The following is a 21,185-nucleotide window of genomic DNA, read 5'->3' on the forward strand; positions in this document are numbered from 1 at the left end:
TTTTCCAGTACTTTCTACATCAGCTCCCCAGTTCACTGTTTTCTCTTTTGTTTTTTTAATGCAACAGTGGACCTCAACATCATTTTGTCAACTTAGGCAAGTAAGTAATGTAGATAAATTCCAGGTTTATTGTGTTGTGTTGTACATTTTGATCACTACAAACAGATTTGCTGTCTCTAATGGCTTTGCAGTTGCTGGTTTTTCGAAATAAAACGCCACTTGTCAAGACCGCTGAAATTACTATGAAATGTTTTTCTCCTTGACCTGTTACACTCAAGCCATTATACAGGCTTTGTGACTTTTTGGTTGGGGATCTCTAACCAAAGAAATACGTCCGTCTGTGCTTTGATTAAGGTGCAAAATTCCTACTAAACACGAACTGACATAAAGTAGATCCCAATCTTATCATATTTTTTGTTTGTTCAATGTCCACATCAGAAACAGGACAATGACACGGTGCTAACCCCGGACGGAACACGAGAGTTTCTGACGTTTGAGGTCCCTCTGAATGACTCGGGCTCCGCTGGCTTGGGGGTCAGCGTTAAGGGGAACCGCTCCAAGGAGAACCATGCTGATCTGGGCATCTTTGTGAAATCCATAATTCATGGAGGTGCTGCTAGCAAGGCAAGTAGCAACTTCTTCCTTCTACTTATCCTCTAACGATTATGTTGATGGACATCATTGATTTTGCATGTTGTCTTTATTGTAACCATGGCGCACATCGTACACACAACTCCTGCTGTGGTATTTATTTCTACGGTGTTACTTGATGTTGAGTTGGATCAACACGAGCAGCATTTTGATAAAGTTGTAAGTTAGATAGAAATGTTTGGGGGCAATAAAAATCTGGTGGGATTTTCTAAGTGAAAACACTGAGGGAATCTGATAAAGATTCACAAATGGTTGCTGAATGCTGTGTTCGCGTACAGGACGGACGTCTTCGAGTCAATGACCAACTCATTGCAGTCAATGGGGAGTCGCTGCTCAGGATGACCAATCAGGATGCCATGGAGGCGCTTCGGAAGTCCATGTCAGTAGAGGGCAACAAACGTGGGATGATTCAGCTCATCGTAGCCCGGCGGTTGATTAAGGACAGCGAGGTAAGCAAACAGAAAGTCAAGTGTCATGGCTAATTTCTGTCAAAAGAATTTTTGAGTTATTTCATGCATCAGTTTGTCTTCCCTACAAGTCCAGATATGTTGGGTGGTGAGTGAAGTATACTGATTTTCACAAGTTAGCTTGGACATGTGACTAAGCACAAAATTTGTCCATGTTGTGATTAGCGAACACGCAATCCTAAGTGCTATTGGGTTTTGCTGCTAATAACCCTCATCAAAATGGAATTTGTTACTGCAGGACAGAAACCTACTGTGTTGTTTTTAAGTGCAGCAGGGTTTTTAAAATGAAGAGAGATAAGAAGCAGATTCAAAAGCAAATAGGGAACTGCTACATTTAAATTCCACTAAATTTCAAAACATTATTTTTTTCAATTCTCCACTAATCTTTTTATCTTTAACTTTAAAAAAGTGACATGTAGAGAGAATTTTATAGCGAGACCATAACATTGTGTCTTACCTCGCTCAGTGGAACACCGTTACATGATATCCAAGACTCACTTGGTTGATTTTTGGTTGACTATTGTCCATTAAAGCAACAAAAAAATGAGATTATGTGCTGCAAGTAGAATTTTTGTTATGAGGCAACAGCATTCATAAACGTCCTCTGTGACATTTAACAGTCAAACCAATGTGTTTTGTATCTTTTAATAAATAATAAAAAAGCAGTTCATTCAGAAATCTTTTTTTGTGACGCACAGCTTGATTGTGGAGCAGAACTGCGGAGTGCAGGTGTGGATTCATACACACGCACATGCACATTGAGTCACCCTGCAGCCAGTGGTTGTAGATCAGATTTGATTAGAGTTGCTGTGACTCTAATTGGAGCCCGTGTCCTGTGGCTATGTGTCAGTTTGGAGTACCACGCTGTGCCCCTCCATGCTAATTCTCATCCTTCAAGCGCCGTCTCTCTCTCTTCTTACACACTTGCCACATGCCATGCACTTGTTTTTCCTCGGTTTCAAAGCTAATTCTGACCCCCATCTTGTGATTCTCCACTGACTACAGCTGAATTCATTAGAAACTGGCCACCATGTTGACAGTTAATTTTTTAATTTATTTATTTTTTAATCTGTGGAGTATTTTGTTTCCCATCTATTGCTCTCCTTCCTTCCACCTTCAGACGCAGAGCAGAGGACATGTGTCCCTCCTGGGGATCTCAGTGCTAAGGTTCACTGAGTCCTATCGGCCCAGTCCAGTCAGTCTCCTGTCGACTTTAATCCCTGACCGGACTCTGTAGAGAGGCTGACACTGAGCACACATTTACACCTAAATCTTCAGGGAAAAAAAAGGAAGAAAAAATCTAATCATTCTTCCTGGGGGAAGATGAAAAGTCACACTTTTTTAAAACCTATTTCTTTACTTTGATCCACAGCATGAGGTTTTGACTACTCTTTACAAAGATTTTGCTAATTGAAACACTAATTGCCATGAGACAACAGGTTGACTATGTTATGCAAGTTCACATTAACTATAAAAGAAGTAGGCGTGATAATGTCCAATATTATATTCTACACTGTTCCATGTCTCTCCATCCATTCATGATCTAGGTCTGTCACAATAACACAATTTGCGGGACGATAAATTGTCCCAGAAGTTGTTGCGATAAACGATAAGAATCCCCAACATACAGAGAGGCTACCAATGGTAAAAATGTTTATCATAATTGGGCTCAGATTAAAAACTGCTGCAAGAATAGCAAGGTTATCTCTCAACAGAGATTCTTACCTTGCTACTTTGCTTTACTGCACTGGTAATGTGGATATGTGGGGTTTGGGGGGTAGTGAGGGGGCAGGCCAGTTTGCTTCTGTCACCCAGCGGAATGGGAGAGAGTACTGAAAGCTATCAGAAATGACCACCATGAAATGAATCAGATCCATCACTGTCTGCAGGGGAAAGAAGCCAAGCAACACAGCCTAATGAATCGAAGATGGGGGGGTAGGGGAGGAGTGAGAATAGGGTTGACAGTGGGGCTTGGGCGACCACCATATACAACCATATTTAGTAAAAAAGAAAAGAAAAGGTTTTTAGATCATCTTGACCTTTGTAGAACGCATCATCTTTAGTCGGTTAAGTTATTGTAAGTTAAAGTAAAAGCTTACGTTTTATATTAATTAAATTCATGCTTGAACACTTCACATACGTGACTTTTTCAGTTGCAGTTTCCTGGTAGAATTTGATCCTCTTTTACATATGGTTGTAGCTGTACAAACCTAACTGGGAATGTGAAATGAGCAATTTGGACACAGTTCTTGCTTTGGTTTTATATGAACTAGGTCATCCTTAAGAATGCCCTGTGATGGACCAGTGACCTCGACAGGGTTACCCATGATGGCTGGAGACAGGCACAGCTCCACCCAACCCTGCTTAAGAGTTGTACCCCATACTGTTATAGGAACATCCACAGAGTCCAATCAGATCAGAATCAGAATTCTTTTATTGTTGCTGTACAGAAGCACAACAAAATTTCCATTCAGTACAGCCCGACCCAAGAAAAAAAAAATGGTCACATTTGGTCGGTGTGGTGGCCAGAGTTTGACGTCAGACGACAGAAATCTTTTATCTTCTCAGCTTGTTTGAAGAACTGCTGTTCTGCCCCAGATTGTCTTGTGATATGATTGGTCACTGTCAATTAGTTTCAAAGCGTTATAATTGCATCTCGGCTTCTGGAGCAGTGTAATCTCTACATCCATATCTTAGTTCTATTAATACTTTGTCATGGGTTTCAACTATTACATTTTCGACAAGTCATTTTAATCCCACTATTTTTGGAACCACATTCCCTTAGTCTTGAGGTTTAGTCCAGAGTCTTGTGACTAAATTGTGATCTGTTATTATAAATTATTTGTCTCTTGTCTACAACTTAATGATGCTAAAAACATGTTAGTAACAATTCAAATATTACCTGAATTGTCTTTTATCCACATGTCACCATTTGAAAGTATATCTGCAAGGACGTTCTGTGGAATTATGGGGTTTTTTTGCTACCTATTATGATTATAAACCAGTCTTCTTGTGCAAGGATAAAAATCCTGATGATTATCCTGATGATGCGCTCCAGTTCAGTGTTTGGTGTGTGTTTCTTTGTGTTGCAACATATGAGCTATTCATCAGATGAACCTCTAAAAGGAGACAATCAGATGAGCGTGTCTGACACTGTTTTATTTCTGCATTCCTTTCACATCGCTTGATGCACATGCTTGCCTCTGTAATTAGAGATTATAAAAATGATGCTAATCTGTAGGAGTTTTTCTTTTTTCTTTATTGAAGCCCCCATTAGCCCGCATCATGCTGTCTACGTTGTCTGGGCCAGGATTCAATGTGAAATTAGCCTGAAGACATGATCGTATAGAGCCCATTTTCCCTTGGCTTTTTGAAATATTTTCCAGTCAAACAAACTCAATTATGTAAATAAGGCAAACAAACCTGTGCAAAAATAAAAAATGTCCCGGCACATAGCTTGTCCTTTTAGACTTTTTTTTTTTTTTTTAGAAAGTTCCGTGTGTGTCCTCTGTTCCTGAACAAATGAACCATTAGCGTTGCCACTGCTTACTGCAGTGACGGTGTATTAATGTACTCTACATGACAACTAATCAACATTAGAGCTTTAGACTGAAAAGATATGACAGGCTTATGAAAATATGATGCATGATTTGACATGGTATCATGTGGAAAATAATGGCCATTTACGGTGGGGTTTTTTTTTTATGTGGAAGTTTTTTATAGTGTTTATTGAAAGGATAAATGTGGTGTAGTTTTTTCTTTTTCTGTTTTGCTTTTCCCACTAGCTTTGTGACTTTGGCTTGGGGTACAAACAAATCACTTCTTCAACAGCCTCAGACTGCACTTGAAGTAAGACAAAACTAACTTACAAGTGACTTTTCGGCAATAAATCTGAGCTTGTTTTAAGTCAATATTTCCTTAATATTGACAAAAAAAAATTACAAGTTTCTCTGGCAAAATATTTCACTTGTGCTATGGTAAAAATGTCTTGTTATAAGTGAGAGAATCTACTGCTGGAACTAGTAGTTTTTTTATTAATATTAAGGAATGATTGACTCAAAACAAGCTGAAAAGTTACTTGTAAGTCAGTTTTGTCTTATTGCAAGTGTCTTAAGATATTTAAGAAACTAGACCAAAAATACTTACTAAGATTTTGTTTTTGCATTGTTAATTTGTAATATCAATGGAAACGATTGTGAAAGTTAATAGTTGTTGCTACTGTGATAAGAATGCTGCCTATTAGTCTCCCATTAGACACCAGTACCAGACAGAGATGCTAGCTGTTATTTCCATGCACTTGCCCCTTAACAGTGAATACTAACAAAACCAGCATAAACCAGGATGGAGATCTGAGCTGCTGCTAAAACATGCAACTTGCAGTTGAATGTAGAGTGAGCTTGACAAGCCTGGCGGCAGAACCACACAATGGACAGTCCTGAGCATCACTCTGGAACTCCATGGTTACAGCATCCATTAGAATGTTTTTTTATTTATTTCAGTTTACACAAGGTGATAGAAAAATTGGGGACCTTGTACACAAAACCCTAACACACAAAAAAAGTTTTCTACATATATTGTACATATATTACACTGTTATAGTCTTCTAATGAGCTGAACAATCTGAATCTATGTAAAGGTAGACACCATATGAGGAAAAAATAATTGGAGTAAACGAAAATAGTAACATCAGCACTTTGTTCTCTGTGTTATACTTTACATTGTGCAAGCAGAAAGAATCAAAAGTTACCTCTGACTATAGAAGAACTTAGGGTGGATGCAAAGAGCAACATGGTGATCTCATTGGCTGCTCAGCTGGCGATCCATTCCAACGGCATTGTTGCTGGTCAGCCTGAGAGGGTTTTATGCAAAGAGACAAGGGGGGAAGGAAGTGGCTGGCTCGAACAAAAGACGCTAACTCGGATGAGAGAGGGGCTGATCGATAGAGTCTTGAGAGAGCTATCAATCAGAGCCCCGCTCTAGTAGATTATGCTTTTATTAGTATTGAGCTGACCACTGCTGAGAGAGACCTTAAAACACTGAGATGCTTCCCACAACAGAGGCAGGAGAAAGCAGAGGGAAATTTGTGCTTACCCCATGCCCCTCCTGCCTCCCAACTTAATGTGGACTGATTGAAGTGTCTTTGGATCATGACATGTGCAGCTCTGCTGTTTTCACAGCGAACGCCAACAACTCACGCGGAGTGGATAAAATGAGTGTGCGGAGTGCGGCACTCTGGGAAATGCAGTTTGCGACGGTGCGCCGAGTAAATTGAGAGAAGGAGATCACACAGCAGCAGAAATGCAATTCCAGTGCTGCTGGCCCTCATTCCCGACCGGCTCTCTAAGGACTAACTCATTTAGGAGCGGCAGGGGAAACTCAATAGCACCAATTGAGAGAATAATATATTGAATCTAGCGGGTTGAGTGGGCAGCTTGAAGCACGGTGGAGGACTGTGGAGTTGGAGTGTCTCGTTCCATGCTCGAGAATCGTTGCGGTGCTCAGAAACACACAGATAAATATTGGAAAACATGTGCAGGCGGAAACCACACAAACCTTTTATCCATACGTAGCATGACATGGTCGTTTAAAAGTTAGGCCATGTCCTCCACACTTACTGCGACCCCTTTCTAAAGATATCATCTTTTTAAAATCATAGTAAAAAAAAAATCAAGCATTTAATGTGATTACATTACTGGGATAAAAACGAAATTCAGATAAAGAATAAGCATCAGTTTGTCTAAAACAGGTTTATGTGACTCTTTTGCTTTGTTTTGGTTTTTTAAATCATCAGTGATGAGGAACTTTTAATTAGTAATCCACAACTTCCTGTTTCCCTGGGGCGTAAATATGATGCAACACACACCGCCATCACCGCTCCTTGACGTATGATAGACAAGATAACATGCCATCAATGTAAGGTGTGTTGGTAAAAGCAAATATGTTAATAAATGAACCCAAAGAGTGAGAGTTAGTTGATGCCGCCAACCTAGCTTAGCTTCTCAACAATGAGAGGCTTTGAACGGCTAAAGCCTTTCCTCTGCTTACATGCCCATTCTTTGATTTTTAAGATGCTATTAAACTTTTATTTAATAGTGAATTGACTATTGAGAGAGGGGGGAAGACATGCAGGACTCGAACCTGTGACGTTTGGGTTGAGGACTAAGGCCTCCATATGTGGCTTGTGCTTCACCCCTGCTCCACCACAGCACCTCTGCAATGCGGTTCTTGATCGGAGTTCAGTGAACTTATTATATATTCTGTGATATATTATCTTTTGACATGGATCACATGTCTACTGTGATCTAAATTATTGATTTATTGCCCAGCCCTAATTCCCACTATGCTTTTGCTTTTATTGTTTATTGTGGAAATAAGATAAAGTAAGACCATTTACATATTTCATTTTACTTCACAATTCTCCGCTACGTTGTGTTGGTGTGTCGAAAATCCAAGTAGTGAATGAGTGCCTCTACACTGTGTTGCGTGTTTCTACAACAAATCAAACAAATCAATCAAACAGCTGCAGCTGATCCAGAATGCTGCTGCTCGCATTCTCACTAAAACCAGGAAGATAGAGCACATAACACCAGTTTTAAAGTCCCTCCACTGGATCCTGGAGCTCAGAGAATAGACTTTAAAATACTCTTGTTAGTTTATAAATCACTGAACGGTTTAGCACCACAATACATTAAAGATCTGCTTTTATTGTATCAACCTTCCAGACCTCTCAGGTCTTCCAGTTCTGGTCTGCTCTGCATCCCCAGAACCAGAACCAAACGAGGAGAAGCAGCTTTCAGCATCTATGCACCACAAATTTGGAACAAACTTGCAGAAAACTGTAAAACAGCTGAAACACTGACTTCTTTTAAAACTCGACTAAAAACCCACCTGTTTAGAATTGTATTTGAAATGTAATCAATTACAAATTTATTGATGGAACTTGACTTAATCCTGTGTTTTGATTGTTGATTCTATGTTGCATTGTGTTTCTGTGTTTGAAATGCCTTGCTGCTGAAATGTGCTATACAAATAAAATTAAACACACCTGCTTCAAGTTACTGAATTATGCTCAGCTTTCAGGTAAGCCAGGCATAAAAATCATATTCACACCTAGAGAGTCATAAAATGTTTCAACCAAAGCCATTCGTGGACGTGGACTTGTATTGTGGAAAAAATACTATTTCCAAGTACTGTTCAGGTTAAATCACTCAATCAGGTTTATTCACATATTGTGCACAATACATAGAGCTTGTAGGAGAATCAGTAATGAAGCAGGTCTGGATGGAAAAGCTCTGTCAGGCAGAGACAACACATGTGTTTTATACCAAAGATAAAGTATTAAGAACAAGGAGTGAGACAGTCTGGTTCTGATGCAGCTGTAGAAAACAACTTCCAACCTTCTACATGTAACCCAAATAGTTCTTTTGGTGAGAGTTCACAAGCATTCATATAACATGACTCGCAGATGTGACCTTAATGTAATTTTTCCATCACAACTTGTTGCTCTGGTTTGGCCTTCCTATTTCTGTTGTGGTTTCGTGAAATTGAAGTATTGCGTGGAACTCCAGAAAGACCATAAAATCTCACTTTTGGAAGCGTTGGCATTAGGCGAGGCTCTGCCTGGATGTGTTTGGCTAATGAAACCCCCGGCATCGAGCTGGAAGAGGAGAGGCGAGTTGTGCCCTGGGTGGAATGCAGCAGCTTAGAGAATGTAATTACAGCATTATGGCGGAGATAGACTGGATTAGGGTTACGGCAACCGACTGAGACCAGGATAGAGGGTTCGGAAATGACCGCGGAGGAGACATTATCAGCAGTGCTTGAAAGCTTAAGACCGAACCTTTTAACGCACCTCCTCTTCTTCCTCGCTGATTACTCAAGGCCAGGTAGACGCTGACGCAACCCCCCCCCCCCAAACAACACGTATATATGATGTTGCATTTACCACAAATAACTTCTCAGTTCAGTAAAACGTGCACAAGATATTTACACTCTTTCACCCTGATGAATAAAAATACTTGGATAATTTTGGAGTCTTTCTGAGTCGCAGTGCTCCGTCCTTGCCCTCAATCAGAGGGGTAATCCACAGAAAATGACTAGATTAAGATGGTTTAAATGCATAAAGTGAAGCTGTGGTGAGAATAGATTAAAATATCACTTGAAAACAAGTCTAATTGTGGACCAAAGCTCCTTCATCAAGTTATTTTGTCGGGCTGAATTGAAAACACTTTGATACTACCAAGCAGGGTGTTTTTTTTCTATTGATTCCACTCATTTGCATTAGATTTAAATGTTTTATTTTTTATTTTATTTTGGGGCTCTCTACTATGGTGGTTTGCACCTAAAATACTCTTAACATGTTTTTATTTCAGGAACCAGCTGCTTCAGCTAAACCAGCATGTTGCTTGAAAAGATAGCTCCTTGAGAAACACCAAGCTGACAGTTGGATATTTGGTGGCAGCAGACTTGTTTTTTATCTTTTATTTTTTTTACGGAAAAGTCACATCATGCACACTGTCTCGTGTCTGTAAACATTCAAATCAGTCAACAAGATGAGCAAAACCCGAAGCTTTAGCATGCACAAAACACACTTAATTAACCCTGAATAAACAACGATTAAATTGCAGCGGTATTTGATCGGCCTTACACAAACCCCAGCATTTGTTTGCCCTGTGAGGCAAAAACACGTTTGAAAATCAACTTGCACAGCTCAGACAGACAGTGTCACGCAAAAGCATTCATGAACCTTGAACTTCTTCATATTGTAATAGCTTGTGGGGTTGGAATGGTGTCAGCTGATAGATGTAAATGTGCATGTCATTCATTTAATATGCAGAATTTTATGGATTTATCTGTAAAAAAAAAACATTCTAATGCATTTTGAAGTTTAAAAAAAAAAGTATAATTTTTTAAAACTTTTTACACTTTTCTCTGCACTGAATGGCAAGCAGTGCTCTTATTTTTCTTGACCATTCTCTCATTCCTGGATGAGGTTTTCTTCATTTCTGAGTTTTTCTTCCTCTTCTTCTTCTGTGTGGTTCCAAATTCAAGGGAACGACTTGTGTAATCAGTCAGGTCCCAATGTTATTGAACTATCATCAAAAATGGAAAGAGTATTGAATTAATAGGACTGCATGTAATATAGTATACACATCAACTCATTTTTAAATAAACGTGGAAAGTTCAGTATTAGTTTCTCACCACGCATAGCATTGCGCGTGTTGGCTAAAAAGTTAATTTGAAAAGTTACGTATGGTAGTAAAGGGGGTACAAATTATATGCACTACATATATTTTTCACAGGAAGTCATGTATCTTTTTCTGATTTTTGGTTGTCATGCTCTAAAATGTGAAAAGGTTAACGAGATATAAACACTATTGCACTTTATCTGTTTTCTGAGATGTATGCTAAATGCCAAATGAGGGTTTGGGGTTATAATTTCCGACTTAAACAAGTAAACACCCAAACCCCGACATCTCTCCTCCACACGGTCAAAGTTCAGTGCCTATTAAAAAACTGCAGACACCAGTCGAGCAAAAGTGAGAACGTAAGTTAAACAAGTCTTCATTTCAGCAATCTGACCCTTACTGAGTCTAATTTTTCCTGGGAGATGGTTTCATTAAAAGGCTGGCTGCAGCCATGACTCTGATTGTAATTGTGTTGACCCAGCCGTGCACAGGCACCGTTCCTCTCCCTTCTCGCTCTTATCAACACGCTGTTCTGATAAGATTTTGTGCTTTCAACCACATTAAACCTCTTATTTATATTAAACAGCCAATAAGTACCCCTGACCCCATAGCCTGGCATAGTGCGTGCACATCGAGACCGCTTGGCAGCACCCTCGCTGCTCTGGGGCCTCGGCTCCAACACCCGCACGGGTCCTTCTTCTTTGTTTACGCGAAAGTCTCATTTTCCTCCATTTTACTCTCCTCTCTACTCCAGAATGTCAGCTCTTTCTTAACTCTTCTTTGTGATGAACCTAACAGAGTATTGTGCGTATGCAATTCTAGTCAGGATGTTGCAGATTCAAGCTTATGGTACAGAAGTGCGATCAACTAACAGGTTATAAGGAACGAAAGGTGTTTTCAGTGGGTTTGATCGGGGACCAGAATTGCAACATCTGTCAAATTTTTAGCTGCTCTGCGTCAAGCAAGCCAAACCTTTTGGTGTCCCCCTTCCCCTCGCCTCTGGTGGCGCTGCACCAAGAACTGCTGAAAGAAGTGAAACAAAACTTTAGAAGAAGACATCAGCACAACTTTCTTCTTCAAAAAGATGTAAGCAAAAATGAAGTAGCGCCAGATTTCAGCCAATGTAGGACTCCTCTTATGTCTTAGGTAAAAGACAGTGTGCCATTGTCCCGCTAGCGCCTGACTCGCATGTTTGTTTTGGTTGTAGTTACCCAGAATGCCCTGTGCTATAGTCCACTGCCAGCTTTTGGATCGGTCTCTGGTCCTCTTGGCATTCAAACCGCATCAGAGTTCACTTCAGCTAAACTGAGGCTTAGGTTTTTAGGCAGACCAGAGTTTGCTTTATTGGTCCTCATCAGAGTTTGATTACGAAACGAACCGAACTTTCTAGCCAAGCAAACTAGAGTTTGATTAAAGCGGACTAAACAGAACTGGTGTGAATGCACCCTTGATCCCACATTTGCACATTTGCAACTCCATGAAATTTATCCTGAAATGAAATGCTTGATAAACTATTATCAGTTATAGCTCAACATTTGCTCAACAACAGTGGTGTCCAAACCAGACATGTCCCCATACAAGGAGTGGCTCATGGAATAAATGTGCGGTGGGCTCAGAGACCAGCAGTGCAGAACATCGACCACATGGCAAATGTCACTGGTCCCTTTACTCAAGCTCATTGTTAGCGACAGCTGTCTGTTGGCCTGTGGGAAATCCATGGAGCTTTATCCAGCTTGGACTCCCTGCTGGACCTGTTTCACACTGCTGAACCGGAAAATACCGAGCTAAGCTGAGATGGATACTCTCCGGCCTTGGTTCCGTCGTTCCTGAATATTGATGACACAAGTTTAGAACCATGTGACATTTGAGATTTTCTGTCCTTTTGTGTGAATACAGTCCATCCTCGTACACGTTGCTTATTATGTTCTTCAGTTAAAACTCTGTTTAGCATGTTGTACAGTGTAATTTTGTAATTTAAGTTTTACAGGTTGACTTTTCACTTTTCATTTTTGTTATGACAAATTATAGCTCAGCAAAAACGCTCTTGGGACAAAGCTACACTGAGAAAGTTGGACTGTTTCTGTTTGAACACAAACATCTCTTAGCAGAGAAATATCATTATAAACCAACTTACACACAATGTTTTGCAAGTTTCCATACACTGTGACAACCACCATGGTGTGGTGCATAATTTTGAAGTGGCAGGACGGGAACACAGATGTTTTTTACAAATGCAAACCAGAAAACCACGTCAAGCAATTTAGCAGCTGTAATTGTACTGAGATGAAATTGTGACACTTATAGGATATAAGGGGCAGTTGTTTTAATACTTTTTATTCAGGGGCTTCACAGTAAAATGGGCTGAATACAGATGCATGCCACACTTTTCAGATTTTTATAGTATACCATTTGTCACTTTTTTTACACTTAGGAATTATGTTCTGTTTTCCGAAAAAATACAATTCCAATAAAATGCATTAAAACTTGTGGTGGGAACATGAACAAGTTTGAAATGATTAAAGGGGTGTGATTTATTTTTTGTTTTTTTCTAGTTTGCCTATTTTTTTTATATAAGTTGGATGAATGTTGCAAGACACCAGCTAAGTCCAGTTATGAGCTATGAGATTTTAGAATAACACGCGCTCTGGTCTGTCCATTGATAGGACGGTTCTGGAATGTCGGAGCTTCCTGTGCATGCGCCTTTGGACGACGATGAAGATCAACTCTCTCAGTCACTCTACGAAACGATTGACTGCCCGGACAACATGCCTGCATCACGCGCAAGCATGCATGCACACAACGGTGAGTTTTGATCGGCTGTTAAACCTAGTCACCCTCATCTGTACATTGCCTATAAAAAGTTTTCACCCCCTACCTTGGATGTTCTAATGTTTTAGTTGATTTTACAAATCAACCATGAGTAACAAAATGCGGCTTTTTTTTGACATATACTAAAAGAAACCCTTTAATGTCAAAATGAAATCTGATTTCCGCAAAACAATGGCAAGTAAATAAAAATTAGTAACATAAAATAAGTTATTGCTTAAAATTTCACCTTCTTCAAGTCACTATTCAGCAGCTTCAGCACTGCGCTCCGGTGATCTGCATTCCACTCATTGTGAGACTACTAGCACCAATAGGACTGGACCTATGTTGAATTAGGTCAGTCATTTTAAAGAGACAGTATTATATATTTTCCAGGCACTTGGGGTAATTTTAAAGTATAATCAAGTAACTGTTACCTTCAGTTGGTATAAAAATGGTATACATATCAATAGGACTTAAAGGAAATTTGACTTCATAATTTAACACCTTGAGATTGGGTTGCTGTCTCTTTAAAAACGCCTGATCATCACAATATGGCTCCTCTATTAAACCTTTAATGTTTTTACCAGCATAAAAACGTTTTTCCAGAAGTAGCTTGTATAATGAGCTCAGCAGATGGACAGTTCCACCAGGTGTTTGCTAATTGTTTCTGGCTAGTCTGAAGGAGCTGAGAGGAGGCGTCAGAAGCCTGGAAACTGAAGCTCTGAGAAGAAGCTGCATCTCTAAGGCGGGGCTAGATCCACCCAGGTGTTTTGCAAAACTGAATGGTTGCCAGGGGAGATTAAAGGATTTCTCAAACATGCATAAAAGAATCAAAGGAACAATCCGGGTTTGTTTTTGACAAAGGAACAAAATTAGAACATAATGTAATGCTCAAAAAGGTCAATTTTACCTAATACTCTCCCTTTAAAGGTGGCGAATATCGAAGCAAACACTTATTTTATGTTAAATATTTTTGATTTGCCTTTTTTTTCTTTATGGATATTAGTTTTCACTTTGACATTAAATAGTTTTTTTGGTCATTCTTCTGTGTCAAAAAAGTCTAATTGTAGCCTATGGGAAGCACTGAGTACTTTCTATAGGCTTTTCCTTTTAGATCAATAGAATATGTACTTGAGCAGCTAACCTCGTGAACACGTTGCCTGACATTAATAACTGTGCTCATAAAATGCGCATTCCACCTCCCTCCTTCCGGGTTTCGAGCGACATCATCCTCAAAGCCCGATCTCTCCTCTTCACATTCCACAAAGCACAATTTCACTGTTCAACCACCCCCACCCTCCAGGGATTAACGTCAGCCCCAATCCCCCTACCTTCACTCCACTCCACTGGTTTCATTTGGGTCAATTCCAATTCTGGCCCGAATTAAATCAGCGGGCCAAGATCTTGGCTTCTTAGGTAGATTAGAATTGGCAATTCAATCCTCAAGCAGTCACCGCTGTCATCTCAACGTTGACAGAACCGTTCACATATCCACGTTCAGAGGCTGAAGGTGATTGCATCAGCGCGAGGGACGACAGAGCGTGGCAAGAGGCTATCCCCTCCTCCCTTCTCGGGAATTCAGGAGGTTCTTGAGAAATTGTTAACGGGATTGGTTCTCTTCTCAGATTTTATTTAAGTCGAACATTTGCTTTAGAGAAATTTGAGTGAATTAGTAGCGTTTTTTTTTTTTGTTACACAGTGTTGCCCTCCTGCCCTTCGCCCGCCCACTTTCCTGTTTCCTTTCCATCCGCTCTCTTCCAACTCCCCCAAGAGCAATGCCACTCTGCCACTGATCATGGAAGATCAGACACTGAGTCAGAAGCATCCGACGGTTAATTAAGACTCCAGATCAATAAGGTTTCCTCCTGACACTTTACCTCCATCTGAGCCCCGTCTCTCTCTCTCTCTCCATTTTTCCTCTCCTTTCTTCATTTCGTTACTAAAATTATCTACGTTTTATTTATTTATTTTTTGGTTTTACACAGCTACGTTTATTTACTCAACTGGCTTTTCAAAATGATGTTCTGATCAGCTATAACTAGGGGTTGCTATAAAGAAAAAAAATGTTTTTTTTTTCATACCCTATTGAAGCTTCAAGGGCATCTGTCTCTGCCTGCAGAGTAGATGTCAAACGAGGCAAGTGGAAAAGTTTTGGGGATGTGGGCGGAGCGGCTGCCAATGCGGTAAGCTATCACAGCTGAAGCTCGGCGCTCTCAGATCTCCGACGTGTCTGTCTCGTCTCGCTGCAGGAAAATGTCGGGATATTTTCCCTGCACGTCTTCGGTCTGCCTCCCGAGTTATTCCGTTACTAACCTGCGTCGAGGTTCTTTGACAGATCTTCATCTTTTAAACTGACACACTTCTCCTGTGTGTAGCAAAGGTTGGGTTTGTATCTATAGATCCAACACACGGGTGATATTCAGCAGCTGAAATCTAATTGGTGGATTTTCCGGTTTTTATCCAGCCGATTGGTTGGAACTTCCTTAACTTAATTTGAGGCGCCGTTTATTTTGCAATTCAAATGTTATTCAGATATAGATATATATATAGAACTTCGACAACCAGTGCTTCTTAACAATGTTCTGCACTTTCTTATGAGTGCACAGAATTTTGAACTTTGTTGAACTAAAAATGAATGAAGTGGGGTTTTGACTCTGAAGGCCAAATATTCCTCTTTAGCTTTTGGTCTTATGATAGAAGAAATCCATCCATCCATCCATCCATTTTCTGTTCACCCTTGTCCCTAATGGGGTCGGGAGGGTTGCTGGTGCCCATCTCCAGCTACGTTCCGGGCGAGAGGCGGGGTACACCCCGGACAGGTCGCCAGTCTGTCGCAGGGCTGATAGAAGAAATCAGTATCATATTTAGTTCCGTTTTCAATGTTGCAAAAAGCATCAAGAAGGTTGACTATATTCGTAAATTTTTTTTGTCGTACATCAAATAACAATCTTTTTTTTTTGTCACATTTGAATTAACTGTTTTAGTTTTTTAATAGAAAGTATTTAAGTCATAGAGCATGATGTTTGAGAGTAGAATTATTTAGAGAAATTGACTTTTGATCACAATTGGCCAAATTTCAAACACTTCTCATATAAGTGCCAATGGCTTTGAAATGTCAAGTTATTAGAAGGGAATTCTACATGTAGCATGCAGTTAGATGTGTAAATGCTGTTTGTATATCTGCATACTGTACATCTACTGCATATATCCCCAAGCGTGCGCCCCTTCGAGAGATTTTTTTCATTTTTGAATCGTGAAGTCTTGTTAGTCATACTTTTAAACTTGTGCATTGGAAACCCTTGGCGAGGTTTGGGTCATCCATAATGTGCCTGCATACACATCAGAAAGTATGTACAGTAGTTGTCTCTGTATATATCAACATCTATTATTCCTTTAATTCTGACAAAGTTCCTGGCACCACTGGAAAAAAACAATGTTGTGTGATGCTGAAATGTTTTCATACCTGATAGTCCAGTAGACTCAGTTCAACTGGGGACCAAAATTGCAATGTTACATTTTCAGCTGGTGTGTTTTGCTTTCACACTGCACTGTGGAATCATCCAAACTATTGAAAAAGCTGTTCACCCAGTCGCCTGTAGTGGCGCTGCACCAAGAACTACTGAATGGCATGAAAGCCTCTGAAGAAGACATGAGAAATCAGTATCATATTTCCTTCTCCACAAAATGTAAACAAAAATGGAGTAGCATCAGATTTTAGCGGTGAAAGGATTTCTCTTTTGTTTTTGGTAAAACACCAGGAGCCATTTCTCCAATCATCGCTAGAGTTTGTTTTGGTTGTATTTACCCAGAATGCTGTGCACTGCAGTTTGCTTCGCTTGACATTGAACTGCGACAGCGTTCACTTTAACCAAGCCTGTTCACTCAGTTTTTCCCTAGGTGTTTAGATAGAGCTGAGTTCACTTTTTGGTCCATATCAGAGTTCGATTACGTATTCTCACCTTCCCAAAGGAACCAGATTTTCTATTCAAACAAACTAGAGCTTGTTTAAAGTGGACTAAACAAAGCTGGTCTGGATGCACCTTTAGTCTCATCTAACCTACATCACCTCCTTCTGCATTTGTTGAAATTGAAGTTTTGCTGAGCTTCAAATGTTGCTCATTCTTTGACACAATGACTACTTTCCATAAAGAAACGATTGAAGTATTTCATCAACCCAGAGTCAGAAATCTGACCGTCTCTTTTGTCCATTTTAACATTTTGAAGCATCGTTGGTGCATTTTTTCTGTCTCTCCAATAAGTGACATTTTCTTGTACCAAGGTTAGTTGTTCTGTTGTTATGACATTCGCCAAAGTGTCATATTCATTCGGAGAATGCTTTGAGGGATAGACAGAATATCTTACTAAGTCAACTTTGGCCATGATTTATCCGTCATGCTGATTGGTGGGTTGGGTCCTTTCTTAAGTATGTTAGTCTTTGACGTATTTTTATGCCAGGCATAGTCAGTATTTACTCTGATTACCGAGTATCGTAGTTTTTGAGTCAAGGGGCGTAAATACCAAAGCTCAAGCAATTTTCCTCTATCATTTCTTCTAACATTTTATGTTGGTTCATTACATAAAATACACCTTCTGATGTTTGTATTTAAATTAAATACACATATTGTGCCATAATGTGGACTTGCCAACTGAATTGTATTTCAAATTGTGGTACTCTACAATGTGCGAATATCTCAAATTGGCTCCTTGCTTTGACACGAGATATTTGATGGCAAATGTCTGCGGGCTTTGACAGCGAGTAGCCAGCTCCCCTCCGTCTTTTTCTGGGTGTTATTTCAGACGGACTCAGACATATTGCCTGGTGTGCGAGACGTGACAGTTGTGGTTAGAGGACAGATGTTGAGACGGGCTCAGCGAGGTCAGGAAACACACAGCCGCCGGGGCTTGACTGACAGGTTGATGTGGAGTGTATCTAAACCCGCTGAATTACTGAATCATGAAGGTTAGACGTTGGAGTTTGAGTTGTGGCGCCATGCACACCTTGCACGCGTTGCACAGACGCAGCTACAGACAAATGCACAACCTCTGCTTGCTTGAGTCATGCGAACATTTAGTGCTATCAGAACTTAGTGGATTATTTTTTTTTTTTGTCTTTAGGAAGACCAAAGAGAGAGGAGTCCCCTAATCAAATCAGCAGTTTATTTTCCTCTTTCGCTCGGCTCCATTATGCAGCTTCTGCTTCCATAAATGAACGGAGACTCAGAGCTAAATGAAATGGAAAGGTTTTGATGCTGAAAAATTAAGACCTGGCTTTAATCGTGAGTTATCGGAGTTGGCGGCAAATCAATGTAGCGAAAATGTAAACTTGTTCCTGCCCAGCCGTGAGAAGTCTCTGTCCTGTAAAGTCAGCTAACAGACACAGTGCTCTGCTGTGAGGGTTAGTTGTTTTTTTGTTTAACAGTTCTTTTCTTGTAATTGTGCAGCTGGTTTAAAATGGGAATCGTGATTACCATGGTGACACTATAGATATTGATTAAGTGACATTTGCTTTAAAGCTGGTACGGTGGCGTCATATTGACAGTAATAATAATTTTCCTTGAACTGTGGGAGTTGCATCTTACGGTCTGGTGTTCCAAGTTATTGTCAGCTTCACATGTGCTTACATTACGCATTTGTACACCATGTGCAATAGTGTATTAAACAATATTCTATTTTGTTATAATTGCCTTCTCCTCCAATATCTGGTGACGAATTGCAGAAGAATATGTCAATAAATCCATTTTCCCCTCAAAAGGGGAAATTACATGGAGATTTAGAGTATAAGAAAAAACATTTCCAGGGGAAAGATATGTTAAACAGGATCCGATTTTTATTCCAAGGTCATTTGGATCACACACAGCTTCACTTGGGTCGTCTGCAATAGAAAAGCGTCGCTAGGTGTGGGTTTCACATGCTGGGGTGAAAATTGGGACTTGTGGGCTGAAGCGTTATGTGTTGGATCCCGAGCAGATTCACACCAAGTATCGGTGCCTTACTAACACGTAGATTTGGACCAGAGTTTCGGAACCACAGTGCTGGACTTGTTTGAGTGTGAAAAAAAGAAAGAAAATGTTTGTTGTAATGTGTACTGTAGAGCTTAAGGTGCAAAATCCTGCAGTCAGTGTAGCCAAAAAAAAAAAAAAAAAAAAGATAGGAACCGGTCAGAAATATTGTAAACCTTTGACTTCATAAAAGTAACTTTAGCTTTGCTTACTGAGATATATTTTTCTTGTTCTTTCTGCTGTGAGCGATCATTAAACCTGTAAAGTTTTATGAAACAAGAAATAATCAGAAAAGTCTTGTTTTTGTTTGTTTCTTGATTTTAATTGACACACTAGGGATTTATAGTAATTTCTTTATGACAACCAAAAAGATGTTTTTGTTCTCTAAAAAGGCCACATGAAAGGCCATGTTTTCAAGAAATTACAAATTTTTGTATTGAGGTAATAGTCTCTCATAAACATATATCAAAAATGATGCATTTCACACTTAGGTGATAAAATGGTTACGGGGCAGCATCTTTATGCCTGGTTTGTACAGTTAGCTTTTTGCAGTCTTTTTATCCTCAACTCTTAGCCTCCCAACTTTTAGCTTCCACATTTCCAGATCTTGTACATTTCATGACACACACAAGCTGAAAGCTCAAAAGTTTACTCGGAGGTAAAAATTCAGTTTTCCTGTCATTTTGTTGGGGCCTTACTTTCTCTCCTTTTCTCTCTTGCAGTCTAAGTGAATAATGAGCTGTTGGAGGAAAACAAATATACAATTTCCTTTCAATCCACTCTTATACATCTGTGCTTCTCATGACATGATTTCAATACCTCACTGATACTGACATTAACTGTATACACAACGAGCTCCACAGTGAAGAATGCTGCTGTCGGGACATTATGGTAATGGTGCATTTCCTGATGGTGTGCCACAAGAATTAATGTTTGGACCATTCGACGTTTAAGTTGTTGCAGTTGGTCTCCAGGAGAGATTGCTCTGACCCTTCTGTCCTCTTCCATCCTGATTTATGGCTTTTTTTTTAATATGTGGGCTGCTGTGTGAGGAAGCATGACCTTTCTTAACTTTGGGTCCAGAATATCTAAGGGTGATCCCCCCGGTCCCTATGGAGAAATGTGACAGTCATGAAAATGACAGTATCCCAGACCTTTGCCGTTTTCAAAGCTTTACTGTCATGATTAACTCTGTCTAAAGGGGTTTGGTTAAATAGGATGCGGTGAGTCATTTTAGAAGGCGGAGCGATAAAATCTTCACATTTTCACGGTGAAGCGATTCATAATAAAACCGGTGCTCACTTTTTCAAAGCTTGCAGTAAGTAATCACTAATTAACGCCATGCATCTTAAATATGTCTTTCTTGCAGAAGTAAGCCATTGTCATCGAAGCCCTTTTTACTAAATGTCCAGATCAGTTGTGCTGATGTGGGAATGGGTCCTGTAACATGGCGCAAACCTGCTGGAAAAATGGCCCAGACGTTCGCCCCGGTGTGCATAAAGACAATGGTTTTCACCGGTGTGTACTTAAAGTGATTACCTGCTGCAGTCCAGGCAGCAGGGATCAACTAATGATCTCTCCTCCAGTCAAATCAATAGGCCAAAGTGTCAGAGAGGGAAGGAGGACGTGAGACCACAGAGGCGAAATCATAAAGGAGAAGGGAGATTGTGTGGGGCTATTAGTTTGTCCTCTCACCTTATAGTTCAGTGTTTGAAGGGGCAAAGCCTGGTCACCAGACAGACGGAGAGAGAGGAGTCAGGCGCTGGTCTGTTGGGATGAATGCAGCCAGGTGGCACTGTAGGCCAGAGAGCTCATCAGTCTGTGGATGAGGGAGGAAGAGCATTGACGCTTCAGTAGTATAAGAGGGTTTCCATGAGTTCAGCACAAGAGAGGGGTGCACTTACACAGTGAAGCAGTTTATCTTCTTTTCCCCAAATTTCAACAATTAAGACTGAATTTTTTCACATTTTGTCAACCACAAACATGAATGTCTGTCAGTGGGTTTTCATTTATAGGGGCAGTGTTATGTAAAATTGACTTTTTTGAACTTGACATCATTTTATAATATTGTC

At 40.0% G+C, this 21,185-nt stretch overlaps 1 protein-coding gene across 2 annotated transcripts in view; it reads left to right on the plus strand.

Annotated features, from left to right (window-relative positions):
* The window catches only part of LOC114136816 (partitioning defective 3 homolog), a 384,289-nt gene that overhangs the window by 186,957 nt on the left and 176,147 nt on the right, over positions 1-21,185 (plus strand). For both annotated transcript variants that reach the window (XM_028005119.1, XM_028005118.1), the window contains 3 exons: positions 439-624; positions 930-1,100; positions 12,970-13,108. In XM_028005119.1, the coding sequence (XP_027860920.1) occupies positions 439-624; positions 930-1,100; positions 12,970-13,108 (496 nt within the window). The remainder of the gene's footprint in view (positions 1-438; positions 625-929; positions 1,101-12,969; positions 13,109-21,185) is intronic.

Source organism: Xiphophorus couchianus, chromosome 21 (genome assembly GCF_001444195.1).
Source record: "Xiphophorus couchianus chromosome 21, X_couchianus-1.0, whole genome shotgun sequence".
Lineage (NCBI taxonomy): Eukaryota > Metazoa > Chordata > Actinopteri > Cyprinodontiformes > Poeciliidae > Xiphophorus > Xiphophorus couchianus.